The 18,877-nt window shown below is 36.6% G+C and overlaps 1 protein-coding gene across 1 annotated transcript; it reads left to right on the top strand.

Annotated features, from left to right (window-relative positions):
* Positions 1–16,303: 16,303 nt before the first annotated feature.
* Positions 16,304–17,493, top strand: LOC139892748 (RING-H2 finger protein ATL60-like). Its single transcript, XM_071875870.1, has one exon. The coding sequence runs from the start codon at positions 16,514–16,516 to the stop codon at positions 17,315–17,317; it is 804 nt and encodes a 267-aa protein (XP_071731971.1). The 5' UTR covers positions 16,304–16,513; the 3' UTR covers positions 17,318–17,493.
* The last annotated feature ends 1,384 nt before the right edge of the window (positions 17,494–18,877 follow it).

The following is an 18,877-nucleotide window of genomic DNA, read 5'->3' as shown; positions in this document are numbered from 1 at the left end:
AATATCACCCTTAACCTTGGCTAGACTTTGGTACCTTATAACCTTACTAACCAAGCTAGAAAACCACTTTACTAGAACCTTAAAATCTGGACAGCAAGTACCAAGAAAGATGATGATGAATACTAGTTCCAAAACTATGGAACCTCAAGAGATAATACCCCAAGCTTGATGCACCAACACACCTTTGAATTGGTTAGGTTTTAGAGACACTTAATCACTAGAAAACAAGCTTGAAACACACCCTTTTGCAGCCTAGAAGGCCACGGTTTTGCAGCAGTAAGGAGAGGAGAAAGAGAGTGTTTTTCTTGGTTCTTAGATTCTTACTTGAGTCATGCATGTGGTGAATGGAGCCTAGCATGCTTTTATTGGAATGTGCCAACACAAGTAACAATGGAATAAACATGGGGTGTCTTGGAGACCACCCTCAAAAACGGCTCCATCACCAATTCCATATAACAAGACTTTAAATTTTATAAAACTTGCTATTTTGTATAAAATCCCATGATTTTATTAAGATACTTATGTATTTTATAAACCTTTTATAAAATATAACACAACATAATTATTTAAACCCATAAATAATTATATATAAATTATCCAAATAATTTATCTCAAGTGATTATATTTTAGAAAACCGATTTTCTAAAATCCAAGTGTCGTGTATTCATTTAACGATCCATTCGTTAAGCTTAAATACATATACGGTGTTGGTAAGCTTGTTATTGGGTATGACCCGACTTGGATCATAGCATATTAGCCACATTAATTTAATATGTCTCTCGGGCATACGAAATACCTTCAATCTCCCACTTGTACGAGAAACATAAGAAATTAATGCAAGTGATGGATACAGCCTAACACACCGTCCATCACCCTTAATATGTTATGACTTTGTGCCATTCAATAACATCATCCCTTTTGAGTTCCCATCTCGAATATGATTAGGTGAATCTTTCATTATTTCCTTTCGTCCTAGATGTCATGTAAAATCCAAGAGATACAGAGTGATCACTCTCTTATAGATTTAACTTTTCAGGCCTTAGACATCTGACTCTCAACGAATAAGAGGGACAAATTCCATCTTGACTACATACGTCCTAGATATACACTTTGTAATATACCTGAGTTCTTCCTTATGTACTACCATGTTTCAGAATAGCGAAGGAAAGAATCAAGGCACAGTACTTGGTGAATATCCGAACCCAATATGTATCTCAGGTCAGAGGATACAATGATATTCGCCTTTACTCAAGATTACATGTGATCAACCACGAAGGCTCTATACAGTAATTCTTGAGAGCGGGTCTTCCAATGTTTGTTTCCCACAAATATCTATGAACCTTGGTTGCAACCTTGCCCCACATTCAACCTATGAATGTATACCAATCCGAGTTCATAATAGTCTAAACCTCACACTTGTTCCCACAAATGTGATCGACTACGGAAATTTAGAATAATTTCTTATTCATGGATGAAATATGCAAAATAGGAACATAACTCAAATAAATTAACACCATAGTTATATTAATGAGTTTGAATAATTTCGTTCCGGTACAATACATAAAATAGATCATATCCAATCACTAGAATATCGAAGCCCTAATGCACAAACATGTCCTTCATGTTTTGGCCCATGTAAAAGCTTCGTGAGTGGATCCGCAACATTATGATCTGTATGAACTTTGCGAATACATATCTTTCCTTTTTCAACTTCATCCCTTATGTAGTTGAATCTCCGCTCAATGTGACGAGTCTTTTGATGGGCACGAGGTTCCTTGATTTGAGCAATCGCACCCTCGTTGTCACAAAAGATCTCAAGAGGGTCCTGAATGGAAGGGACCACTCCTAAGTCGTCGATGAATTTCTTCATCCATGCAGCTTCCTGTGCTGCCAATGAGGCGGCAATGTACTCCGACTCTGTAGTGGATAACGCAACAACCTCCTGTTTCGAACTCTTCCAAGAGACCGCACCTCCATTTAATGTAAATACATAACCGGATTGTGATCGAGAATCATCTCGATCAGTTTGGAAGCTCGCGTCCACGTAACCTTTTACAGCGAGTTTCTCCTCACCAGATCCGTATATTAGAAACATATCCTTAGTCCTTCTAAGGTATTTCAATATACTTTTAACAGCAATCCAATGACTGTTTCCTGGGTTGTTCTGGTATCTACTTGTCAAGCTTAGAGCGCATGACACATCCGGTCTAGTACATATCATTGCATACATGATAGACCCAATAACAGATGCGTATGGGACTTTCTTCATTCTCTCTTGTTCATCTTTCGTGGCAGGACACTGAGATGAACTGAGAACGGTTCCCTTTTGAATAGGTACCAAACCTCTCTTAGAGTTTTCCATCTTGAACCTTTTCAAGATTTTATCAATGTATGTACTTTGACTTAAACCTATCAATCTCTTGGATCTATTCCTATAGATCCCTATCCCCAATATGTATTGTGCATCTCCAAGATCCTTAATGGAGAAGCAACTCTTTAGCCAAGTTTTGACTCCTTGCATTGTGGTAATATCATTCCCAAATAATAATATATCATCCACATATAGCACAAGGAGCATGATAGTGCTCCCACTAGCTTTCTTATATACACAAGCTTCATCACCATTTTTAATGAAGCCAAATTTCTTGGCTTCCTCATTAAAACGATGATTCCACATTCTAGATGCTTGTTTCAATCCGTAGATTGACTTCTTTAACTTGCATACCCTTTTAGGATATTTTGGATCAACAAAACCTTCAGGCTGAACCATATAGACATCTTCCATAAGATATCCATTTAGGAAAGCGGTTTTGACATCCATTTGCCATATTTCATAGTCGTAGTGAGCAGCAATGGCAAATAATATCCTAATAGACTTTAGCATTGCCACTGGCGAGAAAGTTTCATTATAATCAACCCCTTGAGTTTGAGTGAAACCTTTTGCTACAAGTCTAGCTTTATATGTATCCAAGTTTCCATGTATGTCGGTTTTCTTCTTGAAAAGCCATTTGCAATCAACTAGCTTAGAGCTAGGAGGTTGCTCAACAAGTTCCCATACTTGGTTTTCATACATGGATTGCATCTCGGCGTTCATGGCATCCTGCCATTTATCTTTATCAATCCTTGATAAAGCATCTTCGTAGTTTGTCGGTTCATCCAAATCAACCGTATAGCAACCATCCACGAGAAACCCATATCTCTCGGGAGGATTACTAATCCTACTAGATCTTCGAACGTCTTGTGTACCTTGATCATCCATTTGATCATTATCAACATTTTCATGTTGAGTGCTAGTGTCAACCAATTGTGTATCATCTATTTGATCTTGAACCTCTTCAAGATCTATCTTCCTTTCACTATTTCCTTCCATTAGGAACTTAGTTTCAAGGAATTCCGCCTTCCGAGCAACAAATACATTTTGTTCAGATGGATCATAGAAATAGTATCACATATCATCCTTGGGATATCCTATGAAGATACACTTCGTGGATCGAGCATTCAACTTATTGTAACATCCCGCGTTTTTCCGTTAAATTTATTTTTAACACCGTCTTTTTTTTTTAAATAATATCTTTCGCTATTTAAATTCCCAATTTCCGTTGACTAACGTTTATAATATTCTCGTTATTTAATTATAACATCACTCGTCTACTCGAGCGTTTTTAAAAATATTCGATCGGTTAAATCCCGCACCCGCTTCTAAACTCGAGGGACTAAAATTGACACGGGGCAAACTAGTTGACTAGGTCAACTAGTCCACCCCAATCACCACCATTCAACCATCTCCCTCTCTCTCTCTTTCTCTCTAGCAAGAACACACACACACAAACCCCAACTTCATAGAATCATCATCTAAATTCGGGATTGGAAGCAAACTTCAAAAAAAAATACATATTTGGAATCCTCTCATCATCCTCTTCGATTTGGTACCAATTTCATCCAATTTGGGTAACATTTCTAAAACACTAAATTTCTCTAAATTCGTTTTATATACTTGAAATTGTGTTAGTTAGTGTCTATGGCTCGTGTGTAGCATGAATATATGTTTTGTTTGCTCGATTTGTTGATTTGAGTAACTAGTTTGAACTTTTGAAGTGGATTAGCTTAATCTTTGATTTTGGATGATTGAAAGTTGTTTAATTGTTAAAGTTCATGTTTTAATTGTGTTACTAGTATCACTAGCTTCGTTTTGATGCGTAGGTTGATTAAGAAAACTTCAAAAACATGAATATTGATTTTTGTGGATTTTGGTTAGGGTTTGATAGACTTAAAACGAGCTTTTGATGTTTCGAATGCCATGAAATGTTATTAGTATGTGTTTAGTTGTAATGTATGCTTCATTACCTTCAAAACGGCATATCGTATGTGTAAATTGGATTCCCGAATCATAAAATACGTTTTACGAACTTGAAACTTTGAAAATAAACCTTTCTTGATCAATTGACGAGTTTTCGGTTATTGTAAATGATGTTTTTGATTGATGATATGTGGTTAGTTGTATTCCTCGTCAAAATACCTTTTCGACGATATATGATAGTCATTATAAGTGTTTGCGGGTCAAGATTTGGGTTGGAAAAGGTTTTGGTTCGTGCACACTTGGAAAAACTGAGCAGAATTCTCTGCCCAGGTAGTGGCGCGGCGCGCCACATCCCCGCGCGGCGCGCAGAATCGCCTGGCCAGATTCTGCTCACTTTGTCACATTTCACGCGAAATGTTTGACTAGCTCCCGACCTCCGATTCACATGAAACTTGTTTTAATATACTTGTATATGAATATTTAGCATAGAAAAATAGTTCGGGACCCGACCCGAACGCGTTGACTTTTTCGTTGACTTTGACCAAGTTTGACTTTTAGTCAAACTTAACCAAACTTTTATACAATCATTCTAACATGCTTTTATACTTGTTTCTTGTATGAAACTTGACAACGTGATTCACATGCTATACTTAATCGAGTCGTAACGAGCCATAGGACTAATTGAACACATTTCACCCGACCTTGTGTCGTAACCGGTTAATTGATACAACTTACTTGTTTAGGTCAAGGCTAAGCAACTTTCATGCATACGTTACTTTGTGAAGTACTTTCATACTCGTGCACTCGAGGTGAGATCATAGTCCCACCTTTGCAAATACTTTTATACTTTTAAATCGTGGGCTGAGAAACATATACTTTATATACATTTATACGGTTTATACTTTCATACTTTGGATACAAATGCGAATACAAGAGCAAAGATACAGACGAGTTAGAACAAAAGTCCTCAATCCAATTATCATTAGTTCCACTTGCAGGGTGTAAGTGTAAGCGAGTGATTATGTTGTGTGGCCATACGGGTTTAACGAACCCTCATTCAGACGGTTCGCTACCGTTAGTGGATGAAATATAATTTCAACGTGCATAGTGTATGTTCTAACACTATATTCAAAATTCAGAGGGAAGATTCAGTTAAGTTTTGGTAATTGGGTGCTCGTGATACAGACAACATCTTTTGGGATGTATACGCTTGATATTCACTTTATACTAAATCTTATGGTTTACAAACACATCTTTAGAGATGTATACGCCTTGATACTAAACCTTGTGATTCAAAAACATACTTTCACAAATACATTTATGATCTCACCAACGTTTTTCGTTGACAGTTTTCTATATGTTTCTCAGGTTCATACTCGGCTACTTGATACATGCTTCCGCACTCTTTGATTATTTGCTTGGAGTCAAGATACATACATACATACGCTAGTGATAGCACCTTTGGATTCAAACTTTTGTTTACATACTTACGCTATTTATAGCAACTGTGTTTTTCAACTTATATTATGTCGCAAGTTAATTCATTTATACTTTATGACTTTTGTAAACTTAGACTTATTGTCGATCCGTTTGTTAAACTAAACTTTGTACCTTTCAAATGAATGCGACATAATTTTGGTCAAACGAGTCTCATATAGGGACTACGGCCACGCAACGGGACCTAAGTTAACGGCGCCGTCAATAACGGTTTTGGTCGGGTCGTTACAAGTGGTATCAGAGCGTTGGTTGTAGGGAACTAGGATGTGCATTAGTGTGTCTAACAGAGTCGTTAGGACGCATTAGTGAGTCTAGACTACAACCGGATAGTTAGCATTTGCATTCTGACATACATTTGCTATAGATAGCACTTACTTGACTACTTGTGCATTATACTTGAATCATTCTTAGGCAAACTTTTTAATGGTACCCAACCTTCATCATACGAACTCGTATTCCGCCACTTTTTGGTAACACACGTAAATTCATGATTCATACACGTATGGATGACGACGACTTCATTAGTCACACTTGTTCGGGAACTCTGTCTCCCGGATTGTTATTTGCCACCGTTTCAACTTACTATCGGTTTCCCACTGGTGTTTCTTACTATCCACTTTTTGGTGTTACTACCATCACTACTCTAGGTGAGTATCGTCATCAACATTTATCGCTACGGTTGCGTATTACTTGTTATCATGACTCGTTACTCTTTTCATACCTAAATACAATATTGTTTGAATCGAACCGATTTGACTTGAACAATCATTTATACACTTCCCACGGGGAAACGCTTCTTTAGAGTTGTAGAAACTCTTTCGATTTAATACGAGTCACGTTTGAGACGTCGTTACATTTTGTTCATTTTAGATTTTCGCGATTACACGAACTTGAATCTATAGAGTGATGTGGGAATGGAAGTATGAGTTAGCGTAATATAACGACACTCGATCAACGTGGTTATATTACGGTAAGACATACCAAAGTTCTAGTGACGCGTGATGGTGGTTAGACTCGATCAACCTAAACACCACCATGTGCCATGTACATGACTTCATCTTTTCAGGTTTGGACATCCGAAAACTCCGAGAATATTTATAACAACCATACCGGGGACACACCTTCGACTTTTGTCGAACTGTAATTATGCTTCCGAATGAATTACCGATTCCATTCGACTTCAACCGTATGTCACACGGGTATACTAGCTCGTCCTCGCGCAGTCTTGTTGACTAACTACAATTTACTCGTTATGCTCACATCGGGGCGGAACTTCTCTCTCACCACACTCGTACTTCCGGTTCAGGAAATCTTTATTCTAAACTCCCAATGGAGGGAGGGACTCTCCACGTTATACTAGCATTCGCCTCGAGGGTGAATAGTCTCGACGAACGTTTTTGGAAACCGATAAATCTTCCGCGACGCGAATTTTCTTGAGAAACTTGTCCTAGCTAACATTTTCAATTCCTAGCAAACGTGTTCAATATGCCTTAGGGAAATGTACCCCGTTTCGGATCGAGATCCTCGTTTCACTTCTAGATTTTGGAGTACCTTACAAAAAGCCTCGGGACCGCGTTTAGACATGAGTACCGCGTACCATCCACAACCCGACGGACCGAACAAACATGCGATTTAAACCTTGGAAACCATAATACAAGTTTGTATTACCAACTTCAAATTTACTTGAGAAAAGTATTTTCCTTTAACCGAATCCTCGTACTACAATGATTTTCATTCGAGTTTTAACGTCACTCCTTTTGAAACCACATGTGACCGGAAACGTCATTCTCCTTTGTCGAACCAAGTAAACGATGATCAATTCACCGGGGCCGAGGTTATTCATGAGCAACCGAGAAAATTTATTCATATTCAGGTAAAACCCTACGCGACTCGTAATCACCAAGAGCTACGCCGATGTTAGACGTAAACATTTCGAATTCCATGGGAAACCGCGTCACGTTAAGAGTCGCACCTTGGGAAGGTGCAATCCGTTTCGGGAAAACGTAGGAAGCTAAATCCGCGATATTTTGATCCTTTAAATTCTTGGGGTGTTTTGGACCCGTCGCTAGCCGTTTAGACTTTTCCGACTCATTTTGGGTCTCCATTATCCTACATTCGATGTATCAACTCAAAGACGTGTTTTGCGAAACGAGAACTTGTTATCTTCTTTGATGAACTCACTATCGACGATAAACCTCACTTCCTAGGAGGACCGGAAACCATAAAATCATGGAACCAAACCTTAAAACAACATACGACCCCGACCTTCAGGTTCGTTGAAATACCCTAGAACGTACTTCTCCCTCATTCGTAGAATTGGCAACACAAGATCTCGAGTAAGATTCAACAACTACTACTTCCAAATAAATTTCGGGACGAAATTTCTTTTGAGGTGTGGATAATGTAACATCCCGCGTTTTTCCGTTAAATTTATTTTTAACACCGTCTTTTTTTTTTAAATAATATCTTTCGCTATTTAAATTCCCAATTTCCGTTGACTAACGTTTATAATATTCTCGTTATTTAATTATAACATCACTCGTCTACTCGAGCGTTTTTAAAAATATTCGATCGGTTAAATCCCGCACCCGCTTCTAAACTCGAGGGACTAAAATTGACACGGGGCAAACTAGTTGACTAGGTCAACTAGTCCACCCCAATCACCACCATTCAACCATCTCCCTCTCTCTCTCTCTTTCTCTCTAGCAAGAACACACACACACAAACCCCAACTTCATAGAATCATCATCTAAATTCGGGATTGGAAGCAAACTTCAAAACAAATTACATATTTGGAATCCTCTCATCATCCTCTTCGATTTGGTACCAATTTCATCCAATTTGGGTAACATTTCTAAAACACTAAATTTCTCTAAATTCGTTTTATATACTTGAAATTGTGTTAGTTAGTGTCTATGGCTCGTGTGTAGCATGAATATATGTTTTGTTTGCTCGATTTGTTGATTTGAGTAACTAGTTTGAACTTTTGAAGTGGATTAGCTTAATCTTTGATTTTGGATGATTGAAAGTTGTTTAATTGTTAAAGTTCATGTTTTAATTGTGTTACTAGTATCACTAGCTTCGTTTTGATGCGTAGGTTGATTAAGAAAACTTCAAAAACATGAATATTGATTTTTGTGGATTTTGGTTAGGGTTTGATAGACTTAAAACGAGCTTTTGATGTTTCGAATGCCATGAAATGTTATTAGTATGTGTTTAGTTGTAATGTATGCTTCATTACCTTCAAAACGGCATATCGTATGTGTAAATTGGATTCCCGAATCATAAAATACGTTTTACGAACTTGAAACTTTGAAAATAAACCTTTCTTGATCAATTGACGAGTTTTCGGTTATTGTAAATGATGTTTTTGATTGATGATATGTGGTTAGTTGTATTCCTCGTCAAAATACCTTTTCGACGATATATGATAGTCATTATAAGTGTTTGCGGGTCAAGATTTGGGTTGGAAAAGGTTTTGGTTCGTGCACACTTGGAAAAACTGAGCAGAATTCTCTGCCCAGGTAGTGGCGCGGCGCGCCACATCCCCGCGCGGCGCGCAGAATCGCCTGGCCAGATTCTGCTCACTTTGTCACATTTCACGCGAAATGTTTGACTAGCTCCCGACCTCCGATTCACATGAAACTTGTTTTAATATACTTGTATATGAATATTTAGCATAGAAAAATAGTTCGGGACCCGACCCGAACGCGTTGACTTTTTCGTTGACTTTGACCAAGTTTGACTTTTAGTCAAACTTAACCAAACTTTTATACAATCATTCTAACATGCTTTTATACTTGTTTCTTGTATGAAACTTGACAACGTGATTCACATGCTATACTTAATCGAGTCGTAACGAGCCATAGGACTAATTGAACACATTTCACCCGACCTTGTGTCGTAACCGGTTAATTGATACAACTTACTTGTTTAGGTCAAGGCTAAGCAACTTTCATGCATACGTTACTTTGTGAAGTACTTTCATACTCGTGCACTCGAGGTGAGATCATAGTCCCACCTTTGCAAATACTTTTATACTTTTAAATCGTGGGCTGAGAAACATATACTTTATATACATTTATACGGTTTATACTTTCATACTTTGGATACAAATGCGAATACAAGAGCAAAGATACAGACGAGTTAGAACAAAAGTCCTCAATCCAATTATCATTAGTTCCACTTGCAGGGTGTAAGTGTAAGCGAGTGATTATGTTGTGTGGCCATACGGGTTTAACGAACCCTCATTCAGACGGTTCGCTACCGTTAGTGGATGAAATATAATTTCAACGTGCATAGTGTATGTTCTAACACTATATTCAAAATTCAGAGGGAAGATTCAGTTAAGTTTTGGTAATTGGGTGCTCGTGATACAGACAACATCTTTTGGGATGTATACGCTTGATATTCACTTTATACTAAATCTTATGGTTTACAAACACATCTTTAGAGATGTATACGCCTTGATACTAAACCTTGTGATTCAAAAACATACTTTCACAAATACATTTATGATCTCACCAACGTTTTTCGTTGACAGTTTTCTATATGTTTCTCAGGTTCATACTCGGCTACTTGATACATGCTTCCGCACTCTTTGATTATTTGCTTGGAGTCAAGATACATACATACATACGCTAGTGATAGCACCTTTGGATTCAAACTTTTGTTTACATACTTACGCTATTTATAGCAACTGTGTTTTTCAACTTATATTATGTCGCAAGTTAATTCATTTATACTTTATGACTTTTGTAAACTTAGACTTATTGTCGATCCGTTTGTTAAACTAAACTTTGTACCTTTCAAATGAATGCGACATAATTTTGGTCAAACGAGTCTCATATAGGGACTACGGCCACGCAACGGGACCTAAGTTAACGGCGCCGTCAATAACGGTTTTGGTCGGGTCGTTACACTTATTAGGGACGTAACGCTTAGGATAAGCTTCACATCCCCATACCTTTAAGTATGATAGAGAAGGAGGTTTTCCAAACCACATCTCGTGAGGAGTTCGTTCCACTTTCTTGGTTGGGGCCATATTTAAAATACGAGCCGCGGAGCTTAGACAATAACCCCAAAATGATAGAGGTAACGAGCTTCTTGCCATCATAGATCGAACCATATCCATTAGGGTTCGGTTCCTCCTTTCGAAAACTCCATTAAGTTGGGGTGTTCCGGGTGGAGTAAGTTGTGAGATAATCCCACAACTTCTAAGATGATCTTGGAAAGCATCGCTTAGGTATTCACCTCCTCTATCGGTACGAAGTACCTTAATTGTCTTATTGAGTTGATTTTGTACTTCGTTTTGATATTCTTTGAATGCTTCAAACGTTTCGTCCTTGTGTCTTAATAAGTAGACATATCCGAAACGACTAAAGTCATCAATGAAAGTAACGAAGTATCTTTCACCATTCCTAGTCATGGGCTTAAAAGGTCCACATACATCCGAATGTATTAATCCCAATAAGTCTTTAGCCCTTTCATAGGTCCCTTTGAAAGGTGCTTTAGTCATCTTGCCTTGTAAACAAGATTCACATACATCAAACGAATCCATTTCATTTGATTTCAAAAGTCCATTCTTTTGAAGTGTATGCATTCGGTTCTTGTTTATGTGACCAAGGCGACAATGCCATAAGTAGGAATCACTCAAATCCCTTTTGAGTTTCTTGGTGCTTGTATGGTATATTGAGCTACTAGATAATGTGTCATCATGAACCAATTCATAAATTCCATTTGAAGGTGAAGCCTTGAAATAGAATATATTATCTAAATAAATGTGGATATCATCATTAACAAAATTAGGATTAAAACCACATTGTTTCAAACGGGAAACAGAAATAATGTTTCGACATAAGTCGGGTGCATACAAAACATCATTCAAAATAAGTTCCAAGCCACTTGGAAGTTTTAACACAAAGTCTCCTTGAGCTTTCACTTGCACTTTAGCTCCATTCCCCATGAAGAGACTTGATGTTCCCGTTTGCTTGTTACTTCTTTTGAACCCCTGCAAAGAATTGCAAATATGAGTTCCACATCCCGTGTCTAATACCCATGTATTAGAAGAAGCAATACTAAGCTCTATATATACCATATATATATTACCTGAGGTTTGCCCCGCATCCCTCTTCTCCTTCAACTCCTTAAGGTAGACCGGACAGTTTCGTTTCCAATGACCCATCTCACCGCAACCGAAACATGGGTCTTCCTTGGGGTTTGCCTTCTCGGCTACCTTTTGCTTCTTAGCCTTGTTGATGGTTGGGGTAACCATCTTCCCCTTCCCTTTGCCTTGATAGGCGGGTCCTTTTCTCTTAGCCACCTTTGGCTTAGAGGTCTTACCTTTGGACCCACCTTGATCGATTGCTAACACGGGTAAAGCCCTTTTACCCATGCTAGTTTCCGCCGTTCTAAGCATACCGTGAAGCTCACCTATGCTCTTATCCATCCCATTCATATTGTAATTAATTACAAATTGATCAAACCTTTTTGATAGGGAGTTAAGGATAAGATCGGTGGCTAACTCATTAGATATGTTTAGGTTAAGACGGTTAGCACGATCGATAAGGCTTTTCATCTTAAGTACATAAGATGAAACCGATTGGGTATCGTCCATACGACAAGCATGTAGCGCCCGAACCGTTTCGAAGCGCTCGACACGCGCTTGTTGGAGGAACATCTCCTTCAATTGCGTTATCATGTCGTATGCACTATGGTGCTCGAAATCCTTTTGGAGTCCGGGTATCATAGTCCCAAGCATTAAGCATGAGACTTGAAGGGAGTCGTGGCAATACTTATCGTAAGAGGTCATTGCCTCCACATCATTCTCATCCGGTTGATCGGGAATGGGGTCCTCAAGCACATACATTTTATCCTCTTGTTTGAGGACAATCCGAAGATTGCGGAACCAATCCATAAAGTTTGTATGGTTGAGTTTGTCTTTCTCTAAGAGAGACCTTAATGATAGGTGGTTCAGGTTAAGTGGTGCGTTTGGAATGTTGTTGTTGTTATTGGCGGCCATCTACAAAATTAACAAAGTTCGTTTAAGTATCGATTTTTAATTTAACATTCAATACCCTTTTAAATTTTAATTGACTTATTAAATATTAGAATCCAACGGTAAATCAAATTTCGGTTAGGTGACCTTTATCCCGTTATTTGATTTAGCTAGGTAGTCATTATATGACAATTGCAATCCTTTTGCAACTTCTAAGTTATGAGATCATGCAATCCTTTTGCATGGCATATTTATCCCATCAACGCCTATTTGTTCATCATGCTTCGGTGACCCTAAGTTCATGATTCCCAAATCAAGTCGTCCTACTTGTGTAAACATGTAGACTTAACATACAAGTGGTTAGGTGACCTTTATCCCACATGTATGCGAAGTGTACCTTATTCATATTAGTTCGCTCATGACGGTTAGGTGACCTTTATCCCATCAAGAGTTTCCTAATACGTCTAAGTGTTTCCACAAAAGGATGGCGTTTAACTTGTTTACCTTGTTAGTGAAAGGGATTTTGAGTTTTCGTTAATTCTAGTTTTAGAAAACATTTATACCATACACCAACATGCATTTAGTGTATGGTACTTATGAAAAACCATTCTCATGTCTTGTAATTAAACCAATTACATGATATAAACCATTTTATATATATGATCCTTATCATGATCTTAATAACCGTTTATTAATGTCCTTTTAGCCATTTCAATTTAACCATTTTAAATTGTCGTTTTGCATGTGTTTAATAACGTCTAATTTAACCAATTAAATTTTAGTTTTATTTGTTGTTAACTTGTGTGATTAACTTGTAGCATACAAACATACAATCCACAATCATACAAGAAATTAAAACAACCACGCATGCAAAACAAAGATGTTCACAATCTAGCCATTTTGGTAGGCATTTGTTTAGCCGAAAACAAATGCCACCGGTTAAGGGGTTATAACACAAAGTAGGAGGTTTTAACCTCCCACTTAATCTTGCATCCAAATGCTTCTTCATGTGTTCTTCAAGTCTTCATCATCTTCATCATTTTACAAAATATATCCTAATACATTTTGTCTAGAAAATGAAAATACAACCTAATCTATTTTACATACCAAATATAAAATAAATTACATAACCAAAATTAATATTATTACAAACCAAATGAATAATTATTACATGCCTTTTGAATGAATAATAATACATACCAAATGAATCATAAATCAACCAAACAAGCATGCATTCAAACATAAGGTCAAGGCCATGATTGTGAACAACAATATACAACAAAATGACCAAAATGGAACAACCCAAAACCCATTTTGGGTGTCCAAGAATTCGGCCATATTAGCAAACCCACCCAAAATCATAAATTTTTGCATTTTACAATCATGCATGTACATAAAATGCAAAAATATAGTGAGTTTAATAACCATCTCGAAGCATATTTCAACAACTTCGGCTCTGATACCATTGTTGGGATTTAACAAGTTTTATGATACTTAAAACCTTTTAAGAAACTTATCAAAGCGGAAGCATGTTAGTTACATTTTAACTTGTTAATCTTTAAACCATTTTAAAGTTAAATCCCATGGATCAAGTTGTGAAATAATATGCTTACAAACTACAAGATAGTAATTTAGAGGTTATACCTTCTCCAAGTTAGGAGGTTATTTACTTCCAAGAATGATGAATTTGAAGATGAAAACACCAAGCTTATGCTTCTCCAATATCACCCTTAACCTTGGCTAGACTTTGGTACCTTATAACCTTACTAACCAAGCTAGAAAACCACTTTACTAGAACCTTAAAATCTGGACAGCAAGTACCAAGAAAGATGATGATGAATACTAGTTCCAAAACTATGGAACCTCAAGAGATAATACCCCAAGCTTGATGCACCAACACACCTTTGAATTGGTTAGGTTTTAGAGACACTTAATCACTAGAAAACAAGCTTGAAACACACCCTTTTGCAGCCTAGAAGGCCACGGTTTTGCAGCAGCAAGGAGAGGAGAAAGAGAGTGTTTTTCTTGGTTCTTAGATTCTTACTTGAGTCATGCATGTGGTGAATGGAGCCTAGCATGCTTTTATTGGAATGTGCCAACACAAGTAACAATGGAATAAACATGGGGTGTCTTGGAGACCACCCTCAAAAACGGCTCCATCACCAATTCCATATAACAAGACTTTAAATTTTATAAAACTTGCTATTTTGTATAAAATCCCATGATTTTATTAAGATACTTATGTATTTTATAAACCTTTTATAAAATATAACACAACATAATTATTTAAACCCATAAATAATTATATATAAATTATCCAAATAATTTATCTCAAGTGATTATATTTTAGAAAACCGATTTTCTAAAATCCAAGTGTCGTGTATTCATTTAACGATCCATTCGTTAAGCTTAAATACATATACGGTGTTGGTAAGCTTGTTATTGGGTATGACCCGACTTGGATCATAGCATATTAGCCACATTAATTTAATATGTCTCTCGGGCATACGAAATACCTTCACTAAAAACTTAAATAACGATTCTAAAATCAAAAGATGTTAGGGTTAGAAATTGACGTCACTAAACGATGATGTTGATGATGTATTAGTACTTTTACTTTCTTCAATTCAAGCTTGAATCGATCCAGAGATCAAAAGTTGTTGAATTTTATTAAACGATGATGACATCACTTTCAAGCTCGTTACCTAGGGATGGCAATGGCCACCCGATCCGGTGGATATCCACCCGATCCATCCGCTTCGTGATGGATATGGACGAACCTAAATGGATATGGATACGGATATGGATGAACCTAAATGGATATGGATATGGACATGGATGAAAAGTTTCATCCATGGATATATCCATTACCACCCGAAATACATATACAAATACATAAATATAGATATATGTTTACATATTTATTTTTACAAGTTCATTTACCGTTAGATTATATTTTGCTTTCAACCTTATAATGAAATAAATATAATATCTTACAATAAAACACGCATATCTAATAAAATAAACTTACAAATTTCATATTTAATTTTCCATAATCCATGTTTTATAGTAAAATATATCAAATTTTTGTTATATTTTGGACAAAGATTACACATTCTTACGGGTAGATTTTAAATATGTAATGTTATATTTATTTCTGGTATACTACATTCTTACTTTCATCGCATATTAGAAAATATAATAATATTTTTTTAATATCCAATTGATATCCATTAACCCGCTTAATCCACTGGATATGGATATGGATGGATAACCTGAAACTAAACGGATATGGATATGTATGAACAAAAAACTAAATGGATATGGATGTAGATACGGCATCACCCGCTCCATATCCGCTCCATTGCCATCCCTATCGTTACCATCGTTGAAAATTGAATCCAATTTTTTTAGTTGATTTTGATGTAAGTTTTGGGTGAGAGATTTTAATGTAAGTCGAGAGGAGGAGACAAAACCTTACGTCACTTTCTTCTCTTGAGGACTTCAATTAATCTTCTTCCTCTTCTCCAATATATTCTGTCACTCTTTCATACCCCCTCTTCAATTTCATCTTCTTAATTTTCATTTTAATTCCCCCAAAATCGGAAACACCTTTCTGCAATTCATATTTTAAATTTACCGATTTTCAAATTTCAAACTTTTCATAAACAAGAAACCCATAACAAAAGTTTCGACCTTTACACAAAATCTCAATCCTCAAGATGAGCAGTTACCATGATTCGCAACTTCTTCAACTCACCGGAGAAATCTTGATAGTCTCAATCGTAGCGCTGTCCGTAACCGTCATCTTCGTATTCTTAGTGCATCTCTACACCAAATGGTTCTGCAACCGCCGAGAAGAAGACGTGATCGCCGCCAACACCCACCGCCGCCATCGTCATCATGGTGGAGATTTTACAGCCGGCCACATAGAACATCAACCTGGCGTCACCCTTCTCCGCCGTGGACTAAACCCTACATTCTTAAAAACCATTCCGATTATACACTTTGATGCTAAAGAGTTCAATGAAGGACTAGAATGCGCCGTGTGTTTATCGGAACTCGTTGAAGGAGCAAAAGCTCGAATCTTGCCAAAATGTAAACATGGATTTCATGTGAAATGCATTGATATGTGGTTTTATTCACATTCTACTTGTCCAATTTGTAGAGACCCTGTTTCAGATGACACGCTTATTTCAGTGGATAATTTATTATTAGAAAGTAGACAAGCACAAGAATCATCTTCATTAACAACAGATGGTGTGGTGGATTATTTCCCAACTAATATATTGTTTTGGGGAGATGAAACTGAAGTTAGCACTTTAACTTCTCAATTGGAAGAAGCTAACAATAGTCATCATCAACCATCTATGTTAACTACTGAAACACCTTCATCGTATCAGTCAAATAACAACCTGGCAAGAATCGATTTAGTGATTGACATACCAAGACGTATGGATGATGATGTTGATGATCAAAAATCACTCATGATGTTGCCGGTGAAGAGGTTGTTGGCTCAGTTTTGAGACCACAGAACCTCTCCTAGCTTATGTGTATTGTTTATTATTTATTTTATTTTATTTTATTTTATTTTTTTGTATACGAATTAACATTGAGAAAGCTTATCTTTAGCTGTTATTGGATATACTTTTTATCTTAGAAACCATACTTTGTATAATGAAAAGTTGTAATTATTTTTCTCTCTCTATTTGAGCCTGTGTTATAAAACAAGTCACCATTTCTTGTACAAGAGCATATCTAGAAATTAATTTAAGGTGTAACATTAATTTAAGGTGTTGTATTTCCATTTTATAAATTCGTGGATGTTCCTGTTGTCGAAGAAACTGATTCAGGGCTACAACATTCTGTTGCAGCCACTCCTGTTGTTGAAATAATTATGGTTGCTTCTTCTTTGGTACAACAAATCGCTATCGATCATCCAACGACTTCCCGAGCAAAGATTGGTAAGAATAGGGTGAAGAAAGATAAGGGTTCGTACGTACTTAGTGATGAAGAGTCGAATGATGATGATGATAACGGGTTCGCGCTTCGGGATGATGAAGATATTGGACATTCTGAACATTATGGTCCCGGTCCATTTGAAGTGGATCGAAACCTTGTTTTTTTTTTTTTTTTTTTTTTTAAGTCTTGAGAAAGAAGGCTCGCTAACTACTCTTGTTGCGGGTGTTAGGATAACGCTTCGATAAAGGTATCATCATATGCGATTGAAAATCGGGGAGGCAATAAATTTAATCGATTGAAGGTTGATGGTGCGGTCGTTAAGCCAATCATAAAGACTCAGAAAGGTAAAAGTAAAGATAAAGCGGTTGTCGGGTAGTTTTTTGAGCGGTTTTAGTTCGTTTCTATGTTAGTAGTTTTTTTTTGTTACATTTGGATTTTGTATTGGTTGTGGTGTTTTGATTGTGACACGTATACGTTTTAGTGTTTCAATTGTTCAAGGTTCGGGCTTAGTTAGCTTAGGCTCTTTGTTTAGTTTTAGGGCACGTTTAGTCGTTTACTGCTTCCGAGCCTTGCTTTGTCTTTGGATCGATTGTATTTTGTTCGTCTTTTTCATCGAGAAAGACTTGGTTATATGTTATCGTTATTTTAGCCAATATATATATATATATATATATATATATATATATATATATATATATATATATATATATATATATATATATATATATATATATATATATATATATATGGGCAAGATCAATGGGGAAGTAACCAATCGGGGGGAAGCAATTTTTTTTTTTTTTGTTTTTTTTGAAATTTTTTTTCGGGCATCAAGATCACACGAAAATATGAACATTTAGAAGAGACACTTCGTGATGAATGTTATTATTTAGGCGGGAAAACGATCGACAAAAATAACATTCAAGATAATATTGTTCGTGAAGAATATGAACGTTTTTTTTTTCATGTTTTGTGAAGTAAAATTTAGCCCGATTTAGAGTTTAGGGTTTAGGGTTTGGTGTTACTCTAAATCGGGCTAAATTTTACTTCACAAAACATGGAGAAAAAAAAACGTTCATATTCTTCACGAACAATATTCTTGAATGTTATTTTTGTCGATCGTT

The sequence above is a fragment of the Rutidosis leptorrhynchoides genome, chromosome 2 (genome assembly GCF_046630445.1).
Source record: "Rutidosis leptorrhynchoides isolate AG116_Rl617_1_P2 chromosome 2, CSIRO_AGI_Rlap_v1, whole genome shotgun sequence".
Lineage (NCBI taxonomy): Eukaryota > Viridiplantae > Streptophyta > Magnoliopsida > Asterales > Asteraceae > Rutidosis > Rutidosis leptorrhynchoides.
Note: the sequence above shows the minus strand (reverse complement) of the source record. Positions and strands in the feature narration are given on the sequence as shown.